Source organism: Oncorhynchus nerka, linkage group LG6 (assembly GCF_034236695.1).
Source record: "Oncorhynchus nerka isolate Pitt River linkage group LG6, Oner_Uvic_2.0, whole genome shotgun sequence".
Classification (NCBI taxonomy): Eukaryota; Metazoa; Chordata; class Actinopteri; order Salmoniformes; family Salmonidae; genus Oncorhynchus; species Oncorhynchus nerka.
Window position 1 is genome coordinate 47,048,961 of NC_088401.1, and position 17,154 is coordinate 47,066,114.

General features: G+C 40.3%; 2 protein-coding genes and 2 pseudogenes across 3 annotated transcripts in view; all 4 read left to right on the forward strand.

Annotated features, from left to right (window-relative positions):
* The first annotated feature begins 377 nt into the window (after positions 1 to 377).
* On the forward strand, positions 378 to 1,468 carry LOC115130495 (heterogeneous nuclear ribonucleoprotein A0-like; annotated as a pseudogene).
* A 3,399-nt stretch (positions 1,469 to 4,867) lies between these two features.
* Positions 4,868 to 6,516, forward strand: LOC115130496 (heterogeneous nuclear ribonucleoprotein A0-like). The gene has a single exon (XM_029661694.2). It carries the CDS (start codon positions 4,955 to 4,957, stop codon positions 5,852 to 5,854), a length of 900 nt encoding a protein of 299 aa, XP_029517554.2. The 5' UTR covers positions 4,868 to 4,954; the 3' UTR covers positions 5,855 to 6,516.
* Positions 6,517 to 7,375: 859 nt separating this feature from the next.
* LOC115131132 (heterogeneous nuclear ribonucleoprotein A0-like) lies at positions 7,376 to 14,137 on the forward strand (annotated as a pseudogene).
* Positions 14,138 to 14,519: 382 nt separating this feature from the next.
* LOC115130497 (kelch-like protein 3) overlaps positions 14,520 to 17,154 on the forward strand; it is a 32,015-nt gene continuing 29,380 nt past the window's right edge. The window contains exon 1 of one of the 2 annotated variants that reach the window (XM_029661695.2): positions 14,520 to 14,909. In XM_029661695.2, coding sequence (XP_029517555.1) covers positions 14,890 to 14,909 — 20 coding nt within the window. In that variant the 5' untranslated portion in view covers positions 14,520 to 14,889. The other variant, XM_029661696.2, reaches the window with a different exon arrangement.

A 17,154-nucleotide genomic window follows, 5' to 3' on the forward strand; every position in this document is an offset into this window, starting at 1 on the left:
TGGTATAAATTCGCAAAATCACAATAAAGTGAACGAAGTTAGTCACACATTAAAAAAAGGATACTAACTACAACATAAATATACACTTAATTTTCAAAACGACTTTCCAACCCACACAAGAACAAAAGAGCATCTGTTTATTCACGAGGGTCAATTGGGGACTAAGGGGCTGCGGGAAATACGATAATCTGTCATGCATATGAATTACTTTGGCGCTAGTATTTTGGCGGTTGACGTAATCTACAGATCACATAATCTCTGCGCAGCGTTTACTACATACTAACCCTCCTGAACAAAACCAATGTAAGGGGGCGTAACGGTGTTGCTGTAGTATGACGTCACTATAACGTCTGTATAAAAAGGCCTGGATTCTATTTCTTGACTCCACCTCTAAGCATTGCCTGTGCTTTTTTTTGTTTCTGTAGAGCAACGCTGTCGTTCCTGTCGAAAATGGATAACTCCTCTCAACTTTGCAAACTTTTTGTTGGTGGATTGAACGTAGATACCGACGATGATGGGCTCCGCAAGCATTTTGAGCAGTACGGTCAACTGACCGACTGCGTTGTGGTTGTGAATAAGCAGCTACAGAGGTCCCGCTGTTTTGGCTTTGTAACCTACTCGAGCGCTGAGGAGGCAGATGCAGCAATGGCGGCAAGGCCACATGTCGTTGATGGCACCAACGTGGAGTTGAAAAGAGCGGTCGCTCGTGAAGATGCCGGTAAACCCGAGGCACTCGCCAAGGTCAAGAAAATATTCATCGGGGGACTGAAAGACGACATCGAAGACGAACATCTGAATGAGTATTTTTCCCAGTTCGGCGAGATCGAGAAGGCCGAAGTTATCGCAGAGAAGGAAACCTTAAAGAAAAGAGGGTTTGGTTTTGTTCACTTCACAGATAACGATTCGGCCGATAAGGCAGTGGTACTTAAGTTCCACAACATCAATGGGCACAAGGTGGAGGTGAAGAAAGCCCTCACAAAGCAGGAGATGCAGGCTACAGGCCGTGGCGGAAGGGGAGGAAGAGGCATGAGAGGAGGACAAAATGGCTTCGGAGGCGGCAGAGGTGGTTACGACAGCTACGGGGGTGGTTTCGGTGGGGGCTACGGGGGCAGTGCTGGTGGCTATGGCGGTGGCTACGGAAGTGGAGGCTACGGCGGGGCCTATGGGGGAGGCGCAAGCTACGGAGGTGGCTACGGCGACCAGATGGGAGGTTATGGTGGCGGCAATGGCTACAGTGACTTTGGCAGTGGGTACAGCCAGCAGTCCTCCGGTTATGGGCCCATGAAAGGCGCCACCAACTACGCTGGTAGGAGCCCTGCTCCCTACGCCCCCGAGGCGGTGCAGGTGGCTACAGCAGAGGGGCGTATGGCGGCTACTAAACCGGTGGCTACGACAGACTATTTGAAAATACATCTCCACACATACCCGTCTGATCATCAAGCCGTACTCAAAATTCAGTCCACGGGCATTTGGCAAAATGCGGACACTGAGACCAAATCATTTAAGAAGACCTCAAAACCAAACAGGTAGGAAGATCACTTCCCAGAACCTGATTTGCACGTCCAGCTCTTGCTATAGGACACGTTCGATTGCTAAATTCATTTATCATTTATGTTCCAAAATGAGGGCGTGTAGCTGTCGTTAGTTGACCTGCTTTTTATTTTACGTATGCGTACATTCGTGTTTAGGTTAGTTTTACATTTTGTTTTGATACTATACTTTCTCTTATCTACATTTTATCAAGTAGTAAGGAAATTCCCATGGATCTAGTCTAGAGGATTGGGACGCATGTGATATATAATTGGATTTATTAGCTGACTATGTAAATGTGTATTCTGTCCACTAGCCTATAGGTTGTTGGGTACGCGTATTTGGTGGGCCGGATCCAGTTTAAACGTTTAATTTTCTTGCCAAACTGTTTTGTAAATTAACGAAGTACGTCAGTAATTTCCCTACACACAGCGTTCAGTTATGAGCTGAATGTTCCTTTAATTTACTACGTAAATCTCATGTATATTGTATAATCTGTCTGAACATCAAACTACAATTGTTAAGCATTGGTATGCATATGTATGTTCATTTTAAATAAAAAGTTAAACAAATTTAGCTAGTTTTTATTCATTATACTAGGATGCCATAAGTCCACTTCTGATATTGGGTATATTGTGATATTTGACCTTTAGTAGCTTCATGGCATTTCTTCCATTACACTTCCTGGGTGAAGGATCGCAGTTTGCCCATGGCCAATGCATGAAGGCGTTGTAGGTTTGCAATAACATTGTTCCATGTTACCAGGCGTTTGAATATTGTGCACCTGGGGGCTCATTTTCTTTGATTCCTACATTTAGGTGTTCATACTGTTATCCAAGTACGCCAAAATAGCAGTATCAGTTTGACTTTATACAGGAACCCCGTGCAATACCTGGGGTCGATTGTCATAGGATTCTGAAATATCTCTTTAGGATCACATCCAGCAAACTAGGTATGTAAATCAACCTGTCTTTACTGTGTTGGTCAAGTATTCAGATATGGTACTGAAATGTACTCAATGTCACTTATTTATAGTTCTTGCATCTGTCCATAGTCGCTCTTATTTTGCCCTATGCATCTTAGTTTAAGTGTTTACTGCACGCATTTGGTCCTACATCTAAAATGAGGCTGAAGCGATTAAGTGCGCATTCTACATGAATGATCCTATAAACTGGCACGTTAGGCATACCTCCTGTCATGGCATGATGGTTTAACTGGAGTGTCTCATTCTTTACTCTTCCCCTCTCTGCCAGGTAGCCATGGTGACCTGGCTGCCAGGAAACCAATCTGGCAACGACTTGGCTACATCAAGACCGGTGGTGGGGGGCACAGCTAAAGCTGTCCCACTGCCGCAGGTGTTTTGGAATACCAGGACCATGTGCCCATATAAAATCGGGTTGCAGTGGCCAGCAGCTATCTACTTGTGTCAAGTCAATCTAGGTGTTTGGTGTAATTGCCTTCTTTGGTTCTCTTACCCTTTGTAGGACTGGGTGTGTATGTTAGATTGTGTAACTATGGAAAAATGGACACTGCATCGTTGGCCTTGCCATGCTATGTATTCATCACTTGCTACAATTGAATATAAAAAAAAATCATTGTTTTAAATTGGAAAATGTACACCTGGTTTGAAGAACATTGTGCAGTTATAGCCTAGGGCTTGCACTCTTTACTCAAATGTTTGCAAATAACAATTAGTTACTCTTAACTTGTTAATTCAAGTTAGCTTCTCCATATTTTAGAGAAGGTAGCCAATTTGTTTTGAGCATTTCTTTCCATGTATTGTCCCTTTGCAGCTGACCATGTTTAGTAATGTTTGCAATAAAATGAGTATCTATTCACAGTACCTATTGTGATATTGTCTAGTCCCTGACAATTCTCAGCCCTAATACGTAAGGCCAGTAATGGGGCAGGTTCTGATTTTCTAATGTACAGTACCAGTCAAGTTCGGACATACTCAAGCATTTAATTAGACTGTTTTCTGTGTTGTAGAATAATGGCGTTAATATGACGGATTTCATCGTTTTGTCAAGTGTACAATGACTCAACTTATATTTTAGCTTCAAAGTAGCCATCCTCCGCCTTGACATTTGTGTACTCAGGCATTCAACAAGCTTAATGAATGCTTTCCCAACAGTCTTGAAGCTTGAACATATGCTGAGCACTTGACTGCTCTTCCTTCACTCTGCAGTCCAATTCATCCCAAACCAACTCAATTGGTTTGAGGTCAGGTGATCTGATGCACCACTCAATTGTTCTCCTTGGTCAAATGGCCCTTAAACAGTCTGGAGGTGTGTTGGGTCATTGTCCTGTTGGAAAAACAATTTAAGCAATTGAATTCTAAAATCCCCAGGAAAGCACCACACCACCTTCATGGCGGAAACCACGTGTACAGCAGTTGGAATCAAAAATTTGGACTCAACAGACCAAAGGACAGGTTTCCACTGGTCTAATGTCCGTTGCTCTTTCAAGGAAATTGGACATCTTAATGGTATTCCTTTTTTCCTTTGCAGCAATTGGATCAGGTAGGCTTGTCTGAACTCAAACATTTTATTTGGGCTGCAATTTGAAGCTGGTAATTGAACGTATCCTCCGCAGCAGAGAACTCAGTCTTTCCCGTGGCGGTCCTCAGAGCCAGTTTCATCAGTGCTTCGTTTTACGTATTTAAATTTTCTAATATGAGTTGTCCTTACCGTAAGACAGACTTGGTCTTACTATGGCTATTTTCTGTATACCACCCCTACCATGTCACAACACAACTGATTGGCTCAAATGCATTAAGGAAATAAATTCCACCTGTTACTTGAAATGCATTCCAGGTGACACCTCAAGCTGATTGAGATAATGCCAAGTGTGCAAAGCTGTAAAGGCAAAGGTTGGTTTCTTAATCTAGAATGTATTTAGATTTTAAAAACACTTTGGTTACATGATTCCATGTGTCACTTAAGTTTTGATGTCTTCATTATTCTATAATGTAAAAAAAGAAATAGCTGGAATGAGGTGTGTCCACGCCAAGGTTGTATGGCAAGATTGCATATAGAAATCGGTGTTGCACACCATTTATTCAGGAGTGCCCACTTTCTGACAATTGAATGCAATGCGTGGGCACTGGAATTAAGTGTTGGGGTATACTACAAAGCAGGATCAAGAACATAGCTAGCTAACTAGACGAATTTAAAATATATATTTTTAAAGAAATGTGTTTGGAATAGGCACTGTCTTTTTGATTCAACAAACAAGTCAATTGACAAATTAGAAAAACTGCTATTTGAATAAAATAGTGGGATTTGAGTGGAATAACCAATCAGGACTGGTGATTTATTTTACCAATCCTACGTCAGACGTCATTGCGTCAGCTGCATTCAAAGAGGGATACGATTTTGTCAGGGTAAATTGTATTTGCTCCATAACAACTCGGCTAGTAATCATGACGAACCAACTTTGTAAGCTGTTTGTCGGTGGATTGAACGTCGAGACTACAGACGATGGACTTCGGCAACATTTCGAGCAGTACGGCCAGTTAACCGACTGCGTAGTGGTTCAGAACCAGCAGCTACAAAGGTCCCGGTGCTTCGGCTTTGTAACCTACTCAAGCGCGGAGGAGGCCGATGCAGCCATGGCCGCCAGGCCACATGTCGTCGATGGTACCAACGTGGAGTTAAAAAGGGCAGTTGCACGGGAAGATGCCGGTAGGCCAGAGGCACTCGCCAAAGTTAAAAAAATATTTATCGGTGGGTTGAAAGACGACATAGAAGACGACCATTTGAATGATTATTTCTCTCAATTCGGGGTAATTGAGAAGGCCGAAGTAATCAGTGACAAACAGACTCTCAAAAAAAGAGGATTTGGCTTTGTCTATTTTGAAGATAATGACTCTGCCGACAAAGCAGTGGTGCTGAAGTTCCACACAATCAATGGGCACAAAGTGGAGGTGAAGAAGGCCCTCACCAAGCAAGAGATGCAGTCAGCCGGTGGTCGGGGAGGAAGAGGCGGGCGAGGAATGAGAGGGTCTCAAAATGGCTACGACGGCGGAAGAGGTGGCGGCTACGGCAACTATGGCGGTAATTATGGAGGAAATGGCGGCTACGGTGGCGGCTACGGCAATGGAGGTGGTTACGGTAACCAAGGGGGATACGGAGGAGGTTATGGAGATCAAATGGGGAGCAGTTATGGTGGGAACGGTTATAATGACTTTGGCGAAGATTACGGACAGCAGTCCTCCGGCTATGGTGCAATGAAAGGTGGTAATTATTCAGGCAGGAGCGCAGCACCGTACTCCCGTGGAGGCGCCAGTGGTTATGGCAGGGGTGGATATGGTGGTTATTAGACACCGTTGGCCACATTTCATTTGACCCAATAATTTGAAATGTTCTGATTTTCTGATTCAATGACCTGCATTTACACACGGGTCAGAGTTGCCCATTTCTTTGTTGCTACTATTTTATTAAAGTACTCGTGCCCCTCGCCCACCCTGATGTACCCTCCCCCTCCACCCGGACTACACCATTGCCCCTAGGCGGCGCTACTAAAGACATGATGGACACATTATTACCAATTCAACTTTCTGACTTGTGAATGTAGTGTAGTGATTCCCTTTCAATATTTTTTAAATTTAATTGTAGTTAACGTCGCTGCTTCCAAGACTTTGGTATGATACTGTATGTCATTAGTGCCAGCCAGGTTAATAACAAGACATATTGCTTTAGCAACATGAAACTCAGGGGTATTAATGGATTTGAAAGCAGTCTTAGTGTATGCTTGTGTTTTTAAGATAATAATATTTCGTGTCAAAGTATTAAGTACTTATGGTTATTGTATTATTATACTTTTTTTATTTTTATGGTTACCTCCAAATGCTTTTCTCCATCCAAGATGTGCTGTTCAATACCTTGCAAAGCAATGCAGTTTTGTGGAATGTTACTTAAATATTAGTTGGCTATTGAGCCTAACTCTCTTGGCTGTATTAAAGTTTTTAATGTTTGAAAGCAATCAGTGCTTATTGTCAATTTTAACCACTCTGACCTCTTGTTTCAAAAGAGAATCAAGTTAAACCTTCAGATCATTCAGGATCACAGTTCTATCATGAGGTAGTTGCATACCCTACTGACATACTATCACTGGTTACTTTCTTGTTCAGGAATGGACTAATCTGGGACTGCTAAGTGGCCAACAGGCATGCATTTTTATTTTAGGCCCTCTATCATTTCCTGTGGTATGCCAATACCAAAAAGCTTTCTTGCTAATATTGTAAGCTTTTTTAAATCACATTTTCAATGAAGGGGATTCTTGATTTATAATCAGATTTTATTTTTTTAATGGGACAAGGATTTTGCAGATAACAACATATCCCATGTCAATAGACACATGTCTGACACTAGTTTGTTTTGATAATGGCAGTGAGTATTGTGATTTTTCTCCAGTACATCTGCTTTACAGTCGATCAACACTCCCAATTTTTTTGCTGCACAGGTAGCCCAAAAAAAACTACTCCATACCATTACATATAATTCTAGGTTGTCCTTTTCAAATTACATGACAGGCCTGATTTTTAATTTAGAATATTCCAATTTACCAATGTGCACAAATATTAGGTCTGTGGTTATGGAAATGTATAAAATGTCAGCATTTACCCGTTTTGCTGTCAAAATGATAATTTTGTACTATAATAGGCCAAATATACAAACAATTTACAATAGTTTGCCAGTAGGAGACCTGTACTCATTACGTCAACCCCAACCATCTGTCTCCCTCGGTGATCTATACATCTGACATTTTAGACACCGGGAGAAGCACCGTCAAGTCAGTGTTGACATAGCATAATCAAAGCAAGATACTAGAGACGTAAAATCAACTCTGCAAGCTCTTTGTTGGTGGACTAAATGATTACACCACTGACGATGGCCTTTGTAAACCATTTGAACAGTATGGCGAGCTAACCGATTGCGTAGTTATTCAGAACCTGCAAATACTGCGGTCTGGTTTTGTAACTGCTAGTGTTGTGGAGGCAGACGCTGCAATGTCCGCGCGGGCTCATGCCCTGGTTTTCAACAATGTTGAACAGAAAAGTACAGTGGCACGTGAAGATGCGGGAGACCCTGGCAAACATTAAGAAACATTTATCGGTGGTTAAAGAAGCTACAGAGAATGAACTTCTGAACGAGTACTTTCAGTTCGGCACTATCGAGAAGGCCGAGGTTATTAGCAATAATCAAACTGGTAAGAAGAGGGTTTTGTTTTTCAAAGATAATGATTATGCCGACTAAGCAGTTGTTCTTTAGTTCCACACCATTAATGGCCATAAAGTTGAGGTGAAAAAGCCCTCACCAAGCAAGAAATGCAGGCTGCTGGAACCCCGTGGTGGGAGGGAAGCAAGGTCTCAAAATGGATATGTTGTTGGCTATGGCAACTAGTGTGGGGGGGCATCAAATCTCACTCAAAGCAGTCCCATCCCCCTAGTAACTGCTGGAAAAAGTACCCAATTGTCATACTTGAGTAAAAGTGAAGATGCATTTAAAAGAAAATGACTCAAGTGAAAGTCACAGAGTAAAATACTACTTGAGTAAAAGTCAAAAGTATTTGGTTTTAAATGTACTTAAGAATCAAAAGTAAATGCAATCACTAAAATATACTTATATTAAAAGTAAAAGTATAAATCATTTCAAATTCCTTATTAAGCAAACCAGACAGTGTTTTCTTAATTTATAAAAAAAATAAAAAATAATTATGGATAGCCAGGGGCACACTTCAACACTCATAATTTACAAATGAAACATTTGTGTTTAGTGAGTGTCAGATGAGGCAGTAAGGATGACCTTGGATTTTCTCTTGATAAGTGTGTGAATTTGATCATTTTCCTGTCCTGCTAAGCATTCAAAATATAACAAGTACTTTTGGGTGTCAGGGAAAATGTAAGGAGTAAAAAGTACATCATTTTCTTTAGGAATGTAGTGGAGTAAAAGTTGTTAAATAAATAGTAAAGTACAGATACACCCCAAAACTACTTTTGTAGTGATTTTAAAGTATTTTTTACTTAAATACTTTACACCACTGCCTAGTAAAAATGAACTCTTAATAACATTGTTCCGACCAAACATTCTATAATGGCACAAGAGTGACTGAAAACTGAGCCCAAGTGTTTCAGACAGGAAAGTTACTACAGTAGTCACTATTTAAAGCTGGCCTAAATAGGTAGCTAGAGTTACTTTGGCCATCTAGCAACTAACTACAGATACTCTTTGAGGCAGATGTCTCTACCTTCATAACTACAGTGTAATCTGAAAGTATTCAGACCCCTTGACTTTTTCCACATTGTTACGTTAGTCCTATTCTAAAAGGGATAAAATATATATTTTTTGTCATCAATCTACCTACAATACGCCATAATGACAAAGCGAAAACAGGTTTTTAGAAATTTTAGCCAATTTTATAACTTATTTACATAAGTATCAGGCCCTTTGCTATGAGACCCTTTGTTATTGATCTCAGGTGCATCCTGTTATCATTGATACTCCTTGATGTTTCTACAACTTGATTGGAGTCCACCTGTGGTAAATTCAATTGATTGGACATGATTTGGAAAGGCACACACCTGTCTATAAAAGGTCCCACAGTTGAGAGTGCATGTCACAGCAAAAACTAAGCCACGAGGTCAAAGGAATTGCCCGTAGAGCTCCGAGACAGGATTGTGTTGAGGCACCGATCTGGGGAAGGGTATCAACAAATTTCAGCAGTATTGAAGGTCCCCAAAAACATAGGCCTCCATCATTCTTAAATGGAGGATGTTTGGAACCATCAAGAATCTTCCTAGAGCTGTCCGCCAGGCCAAACTGAGCAATCGGGGAGAAGAGCTTGGTTAGGGAGATGACCAAGAACCCGATCACTCTGACAGAGCTCCAGAGTTCCTCTGTAGATTGGCCAGATGGAAGCCACTCCTCAGTAAAAGGCACATGACTGCCCGCTTAGAGTATATCTAAATGACTCAGACCATGAGAAACAAGATTCTCTGGTCTGATGAAACCAATATTGAACTCTGGCCTCAATGCCAAGTGTCACGTTTGAAGGAAACTTGGCACAATCCTTACTATTCAAGATCAAGGGAAAGATGAACAGAGCAAAGTACAGAGAGATCCTTAATGAAAACCTACTCCAGAGAGCTCAGGACCTCAGACTGGGGCGAAGGTTCACCTTCCAACAGGTCAACGACCCTAATCACACAGCCGAGACGACACAAGAGTGGCTTCGAGACAAGTCTCTGAATGTCCTTGAGTTGCCCAGCCAGAGCCCGGACTTGAACCTGATCGAACATCTCTGGAAGGGACCTGAAAATAGCTGTGCAGCGACGCTCTCCATCCAACCTGACCGAGCTTGAGAGGATCTGCAGAGAAGAATGGAAGAATGGGAGAAACTCCCCAAATACAGGTGTGCCAAGCTTGAAGCATCATACCCCAAAAGACTTGAGGCTGTAATCGCAGCCAAAGGTGCTTCAACAAAGTACTGAGTAAAGGGTCTGAATACTTAGGTAAATGTGATATTTCAGTATTTTTTTTACAGTTGCAAAAATGTCAAACCGATTTTGCTTCGTCAATATGGGGTAGTGTGTGTAGACTGGGGGGGGGGGGGGGCAAAACAGTGTAATCAATTTTAGAATAAGGCTGTAACAAAATGTGGAAAAAGTCACAGGGTCTGAATACCTTCAGAATGCCCAGTAAATTTCTAGACAGCGGTCTTCATGCCCATAGCAACTACAGAGCACTAGAAGGCAGATGTCTTCACTCCAAAATGTCTCAAATAACTTAGGTCTAAATGTCCATGGTCCACAAGTAATAGGACTACTCCTTTGGACCATTCTTGATTTGAGCAGTGGAGAGGACTGCAGTTTTGTATTTTGCCCAGATGTTATTGAAATTAAGTTAAATAGCCAAGTCTCTTTGCTTGTTAGTGCATTTTTTTCTTTAGGTAATGTGTTGTAAGTAAATTGCATTTTGTTTTAAATATTTGGATTTAAGTTGGCGTGTTATTAATATGGGACCCCATGTTTGACTGACTAGCCATGTAGTCAATTGCAGTGAACTTGATTTTAGTAATTTCCTGCATCTAATTAGTTAATAGGCAACTGAAGTTATATTGGCCATAAAATATATTATTACTTGCCCCGGCACTATACCAAAGTATATGATCAAATTTGCCCAATAGTGTTTGGTCTCAAAGGAAAGTCTCGATGCAGTATTTAGGCTGTAAGGACTAGTTCATACCTTTTTAAGTATTCTAGGTTCACTGCTGCTGTTCCCGAAATGTAGGCTATTTGTTTTAGTTTCATTTGTGATTCCCATTTAGTTTACATGTTAATAAATAATTGTATCATTAGTATGGTTATTATGCTATAGTTGTTACCATGAACATTGTCTCACTTCTCAACTACTTCAAATTCTGATAACAGATTTTATCTAAGCGTTCCAGTTGTTCTATTTGACAGTAGAACCACAAAGGAATTCAGTAACAAGGCAAGAAAAAGTATGTGAACCCTTTGGAATTACCTGGATTTCTGCAAAAAATGTATCCTCATCAAATTTGATCTGATCTCCATCTAAGTCACAACAATAAACACACATAGTGTCTCCAAAAGCTAATTGGAGTCAGGAGTCCGCTAACCTGGAGTCCAATCAATGAGACGAGATTGGAGGTGTTGGTTAGAGCTGCCTTGCCCTATAGAAAAACTCACAAAATTTGAGTTTATTCACAAGAAGCATTGCCTAATGTGAACCATGTCTCGAACAAAACACCAAAGATTAAGAATTGTTGACTTGCATAAAGCTGGAAAGGGTTACAAAAGTATCTCTAAAAGCCTTGGATGTTCATCAGTCCACAGTAAGACAAATTGTCTATAAATGGAGAAAGTTCAGCACTGTTGCTACTCTCCCTAGGAGTGTTCCATCCTGCAAAGATGACTGCAAGAGCACAGAGCAGAATGCTCAAGGAGGTTAAGAAGAATCCTATAGTGTCAGCTAAAGACTTACAGAAATCTCTGGAACATGCTAACATCTCTACGACACGTAAAACACTAAACAAGAATGGTGTTCATGGGAGGACGCCACAGAAGAAGCCACTGCTGTCCAAATTTTTTTTTAGCAAAAGTGCACCTGGATGTTCCACAGCGCTCCTTGCAAAATGTTCTGTGGACAGCTGAAACTACAGTTGAGTTGTTTGGAAGGAACACAACACTATGTATGGAGAAAAAAAGGCACAGCACACCAACATAAAAACCTAATCCCAATTGTAAAGTATGGTGGAGGGAGCACCATGGTTTGTGGCTGCTTTGCTGCCTCAGGGCCTGGACAGCTTGCCATCATCAACGGAAAGATGAATTCCCAAGTTTATCAAGACATTTTTCAGGAGAATGATAGGCTTTCTGTCCGCCAATTAAAGCTCAACAGAAGTTGGGTGATGCAACAGGACAATGACCCAAAACACAGAAGTAAATCAACAACAGAATGGCTTCAACAGAAGAAAATATACCTTCTGGAGTGGCCCAGTCAGAGTCCTGACCTCAACCCGATTTTGAGATGCTGTGGCATGACCTCGAGAGCAGTTCACTCCAGACATCCCAAATATATTGCTGAAATGAAACAGTTTTGTAAAGAGGAATGGTCCAAAAAAGACCTTATTTGGTACTTTGAATTAAATCAGGTATAACTTAGGGTATGAAACAACAGTAAGTAACCTGCTGTGGTACGGAAAACGTAATCAGGGTTTGTACTTTTAAGCACCTTGAAATTAATTCCTAGATTTTACTGAATGTATTCTTTATTCTTATTTTCTACCCACTCTTGTTTTGATAGCTATTCAAGGCAAACTATTTTATATTCAATCAATCAGATTTGGTAGAGTAATGAATAGACTATTTTGTATATCTTTCAACATATACGTATTACTTCCAGAATGTCTATTTCTTCATAAAAGTAATTATTGAGCTCTGTTCCAACACCCTTAGTGAACAAATAGGCTGGAGATACCTAAACTGTATCCTCTACGTCATGGGAATCTCCATGGTACTCCGAGCTGTAGAATTCCAGCTGAAAGTCCATAGGATATGCTTCCATAAGACATCAGGTTTGTTACAATACTTTATACACAAGATATTATTACATAATATCAATATTTGATCTTTAACATGGAGTCCCATTGAGGGGTTAAGCTCTGTACTACTACAGTCAGGTTTTCACATGTTGGTCAAACATGCATGCATCTGAACAATAGGTCAACAGTCCATCACTAATTCCAGATAAATAAGTAAATCCATTATATTTGTACTTTCTGGAAATTGGTGTCTTCAAGCTCTTATCTTAACAGTGTAAATACAACAACCTAAAAATTCAAGCTTGGGTGTGATTCTGGACCTTTTTTTGTTTGATAATTATAACCCATAGCCATTTTAGACAGGAGCTTGGAGTTCCTATGTTCATGACACATTAGTCCAGATTTTCTTTTTGCAAAACAAAGAGAACCGCGTATTATTTGCAAGGTTTGACGCTTCAGTTATTTGCCGTACATAAAGTATCCCTTCCCTCACCAACTCAGTGTTTTGCCTGTGTGTTCTGCTTTTGTTATCAACCATTTTACATTGGAAAGTCAATTAGTCCTGTTCTAACAGCTTCTATAGTTTTGCCCTAGGCCTAGTCTTGCATCTAAAAGTATTTTCCATAGTAGCTTAGGTTCATTTTGGTTAAATGACTGGTTCAATTTATTTTTGAAGGATTGGCTGTACACAATACATCACACACTTGTCCTGCATTCTACCCCCCTTCCATGACGAGTTGTGATTAGTAATTATAACCACATGGTCCTTGTTCAAACATGCGTCATTGAAATATTCCTGGGCCTATTTCACTTCACTGAGAAACACATTTTTGCCTGTCTGGATGACAATTTCTAAGATGTTATTTTCTTCCACAGAATGGATAGATGGCACATTCTTCCTCATAAATCCTGCTGGTTGATGAGGATCTCAAGGGATTGATTGGATCAAGATGAGGAAAGTTCCTATAAGGAGGGAAACCCTGTTTATGGCACTGGAACGGCTATGGTGATTTTACTTTTTGTACTCATTTACTTATTAGAGGCATTCTATTTACATACATGTAATTGGATATGACCTACACAATTATATTAATTCAGTGTTTATTTTCAGTCAAGGAACTTCTGTATGTTTTTGTCTTCAGCCTAAGGAGGGCAGCATTTCTTTGCTGATAAACGGTGAATGGCTATCTGGTTTAAAATGTTAAATTGCCAGTGGAAAGTAACTGGATACTGCATGGCTTTTAGAAATTGTTTTAATGGTGATCTATTCGAATGTATTTTGACAGGTGTGACCCCGGACTGTGCTGATCCAGCTCCAGTGGTCCTGTCATTACAGGATGAAGAATGTCTGTGAAAAATGTGCGTGTTTTGAAGGACCTCTGGCCTAATATCCACCTGTTAGGAAGGTTGAAACTTTCAATGAATCATTAAGATATGTATCCTTGTTTTGTATTCCAGTTTGTGGAATCACATACTGCTTGTTCTGTACTGTTATATTTGTTTGTGGATTCAGTAAATATATTTTGTTTTAAACCTATAGCTACATTCTTCATTATTTTCAAATGTAAAGCTATGTTTTGTGTGTGAGCTAATTTTATTGTAATGTAGGATGCATGCTGTTTTAAGCAACCTTGAAACAACGATGACTTTCTAAAAAAAAAAGTGAAACACATTAGGCCTACATTCTCACATTTCAAATTCACTGTCATAGACCCTCACACTTCTAGCCCTAAATAAGCTTCCACACATTTTTGCTAGCTAAAACTTTGGGCGACAACTATTTTGAATAGCCTAATGTTAACTCACATGTAATTAGTTAGTACATCAATATTCTATATTATGTTGATATATTACCACGTCATCTAATTGATGGCTTGCTAGTTTGTAATCGACAACGACCATTGCTTGATTGGATCCTTCTTCATCGTCCTGACACGCCGTAACCTAGCAACGCGGGAGCAAGCAGAACCAAGATTTTCCTCCGTGGAACAAAGCTTTGTCGATTGAAAATGGGGCAGGATGAAGCAGCAGTGACTGGGAAACACATTCTCTAGTCTTTCTTGCTCAGTCAGAAAATAACACATTTTGTTAATAGTTTAGGGTAGAAAGGAAAAAGCAGTAACCATGACAAGATGTCTGCTTATTAGCTAGGTTTATTTGTCAGCTAATGAATAAGTGTAGATTCGATAAGCCACCTCATGCAGTGAGTGTTGTTGGACTTTGAACGATTCATTTTGTGCATGGGCCCGTAGCCAACCCCGGTACAACTCATGCAGCATATCTGATATCATGGACTGTGCAACGTTGGGGTAAGTTGTCATGATGTAAGTGTAGTCTTCCGATGAATACCGTACAGCTGTTGTCGGATATAACTTGCCAGTTGATTTATAGAGATTTGGCATTTTCCATGAATAGCTGGCTAACTTGCTAGCGAACTACTGTACTGCACGCATTTTTATGCCGATGTAGCTAGCTAACATTAGCAAGCTAAGCGAACAGCGTGAACAAAAAGCAAGCCCGGGACAGCTGTACCTATCTTCTAGTTTGTCAATAAGGGTAACACATACTTATTATATCGTGGTACTAGTAACCAAGTCATAGCTAAAGATAATAACTGCCAAATTACTACCTTGTTAGCTAGGTAACTAACGACCAACACATCAGCTGCTTGTAACGTTACTGTACTCTCTGTGTTAGCACACAGTACAGGCGTTAGCCACCTAGAAACTAGCCACTGTACTGAAGCATACGTCACTATAAGTTGTCGTTTAAAATATATTTTGCTCAGTTATTGAGCAGTGAGAACCCAGCATTATCTTTTGAAATTACAGTTGTATTTTGTTAATGCTATCTTTGTACAAGCTGGGGTGACCGACAGTTGACTTAACTCCACGGTGAAGGAAGTTTCTGATGACTAGCTCCGACCACATCGATTCGCCCAAAGTCAAGACTTCAAAAAAATGTAAATTATGAAACGACTACCGTGTACATAGGTTTGTGCTCTGTAGTTGTGAGCCTTTTTGTTTGCTGAAATCTCTACTTTTTCAATAAATCTTAAACAAATACAACTACCGACTGTTTCCTTGTTGAGATTTAATTGGAATTTGCGCGGAGTTGCCATTTTACAGCAATGAGCAAACAGTCGGTGGGTGTATTTGATTCACGTTTATTGAAAAGTGTGGATTTCAGGAAACAAAGAAAGGAACACAACTACAGAGTACAAACATAGGTAGCCGTTTCACATACATACATACATACATACATACACACACACACACACACACACACACACACACACACACACACACACACACACACACACACACAACTGGTCAAAAGTTTTTAGAACACCTATTCATTCAAGGGTTTCTCTTTATTTGTACTATTTTCTACACTGTAGAATAATAGTGAATACATCAAAAACTATGAATAAACACATACGGGATCATGTAGGAACCAAAAAAGTGTTATACAAATAGAAATATATTTGAGATTCTTCAAATAGCCACCCTTTACCTCAACTGGCAGCTTGATTAAATAGTACCCGCAAAACACTAGTCTCAACATCGACAGTGAAGAGGTTGACTCTGGGATGCTGGCCTTCTAGGCAGAGTTGCAAAGAAAAAGCCATATCTCAGACTGGCCAATAAAAATAAAAGATTAAGATGGGTAAAAGAACACAGACAGAGGAACTCTGCCTAGATGGCCAGCATCCCGGAGTCGCCTCTTCACTGTTGACGTTGAAACTGGTGTTTTGCGGGTACAATTGAATGAAGCTGCCAGTTGAGGACTTGAGGTGTCTGTTTCTCAAACTAGACACTAATATACTTGTCCTCTTGCTCAGTTGTGCACCGGGGCCTCCCTCTCCTCTTTTTATTCTGGTTAGAGCCAGTTTGTGCTGTTCTGTGAAGGGAGTAGTACACAGCATTGTACAAGATCTTCAGTTTCCTGGAAATTTCTCGCATGAAATAGCCTTAATTTCTCAGAACAAGAATAGACTGACGAGTTTCAGAAGAAGGTACTTTGTTTCTGGCCATTTTGAGCCTGTAATTGAACCCACAAATGCCGATGCTCCAGATACTCAACTAGTCTAAAGAAGGCCAGTTTTATTGTTTCTTTAATCAGAACAACAGTTTTCAGCTGTGCTAACATAATTGAAAAAGGGTTTTCTAATGATCAATTAGCCTTTTAAAATGATAAACTTGGATTAGCTAACGCAACGTGCCATTGGAACACAGGAGTGATAGTTGCTGATAATGGGCCTCTGTACGCCTATGTAGATATTCCATAAAAAAATCTGCCGTTTACAGCTACAATAGTCATTTACAACATTAACAATGTCTACACTGTATTTCTGATCAATTTGATGTTATTTTAATGGACAAAAAATGTGCTTTTCTTTCAAAAACAAGGACATTTCTAATTGACCCCAAACTTTTGAACGGTGGTGTTTGTGTGTGTATTGAATTTGGGCGAATCGATGTAGTCAGAGCTAGATTCCACAAAGCCAGGTCTCTGCTCCACTCCTTTACCATGGTGTGGAGTTTAATCCGC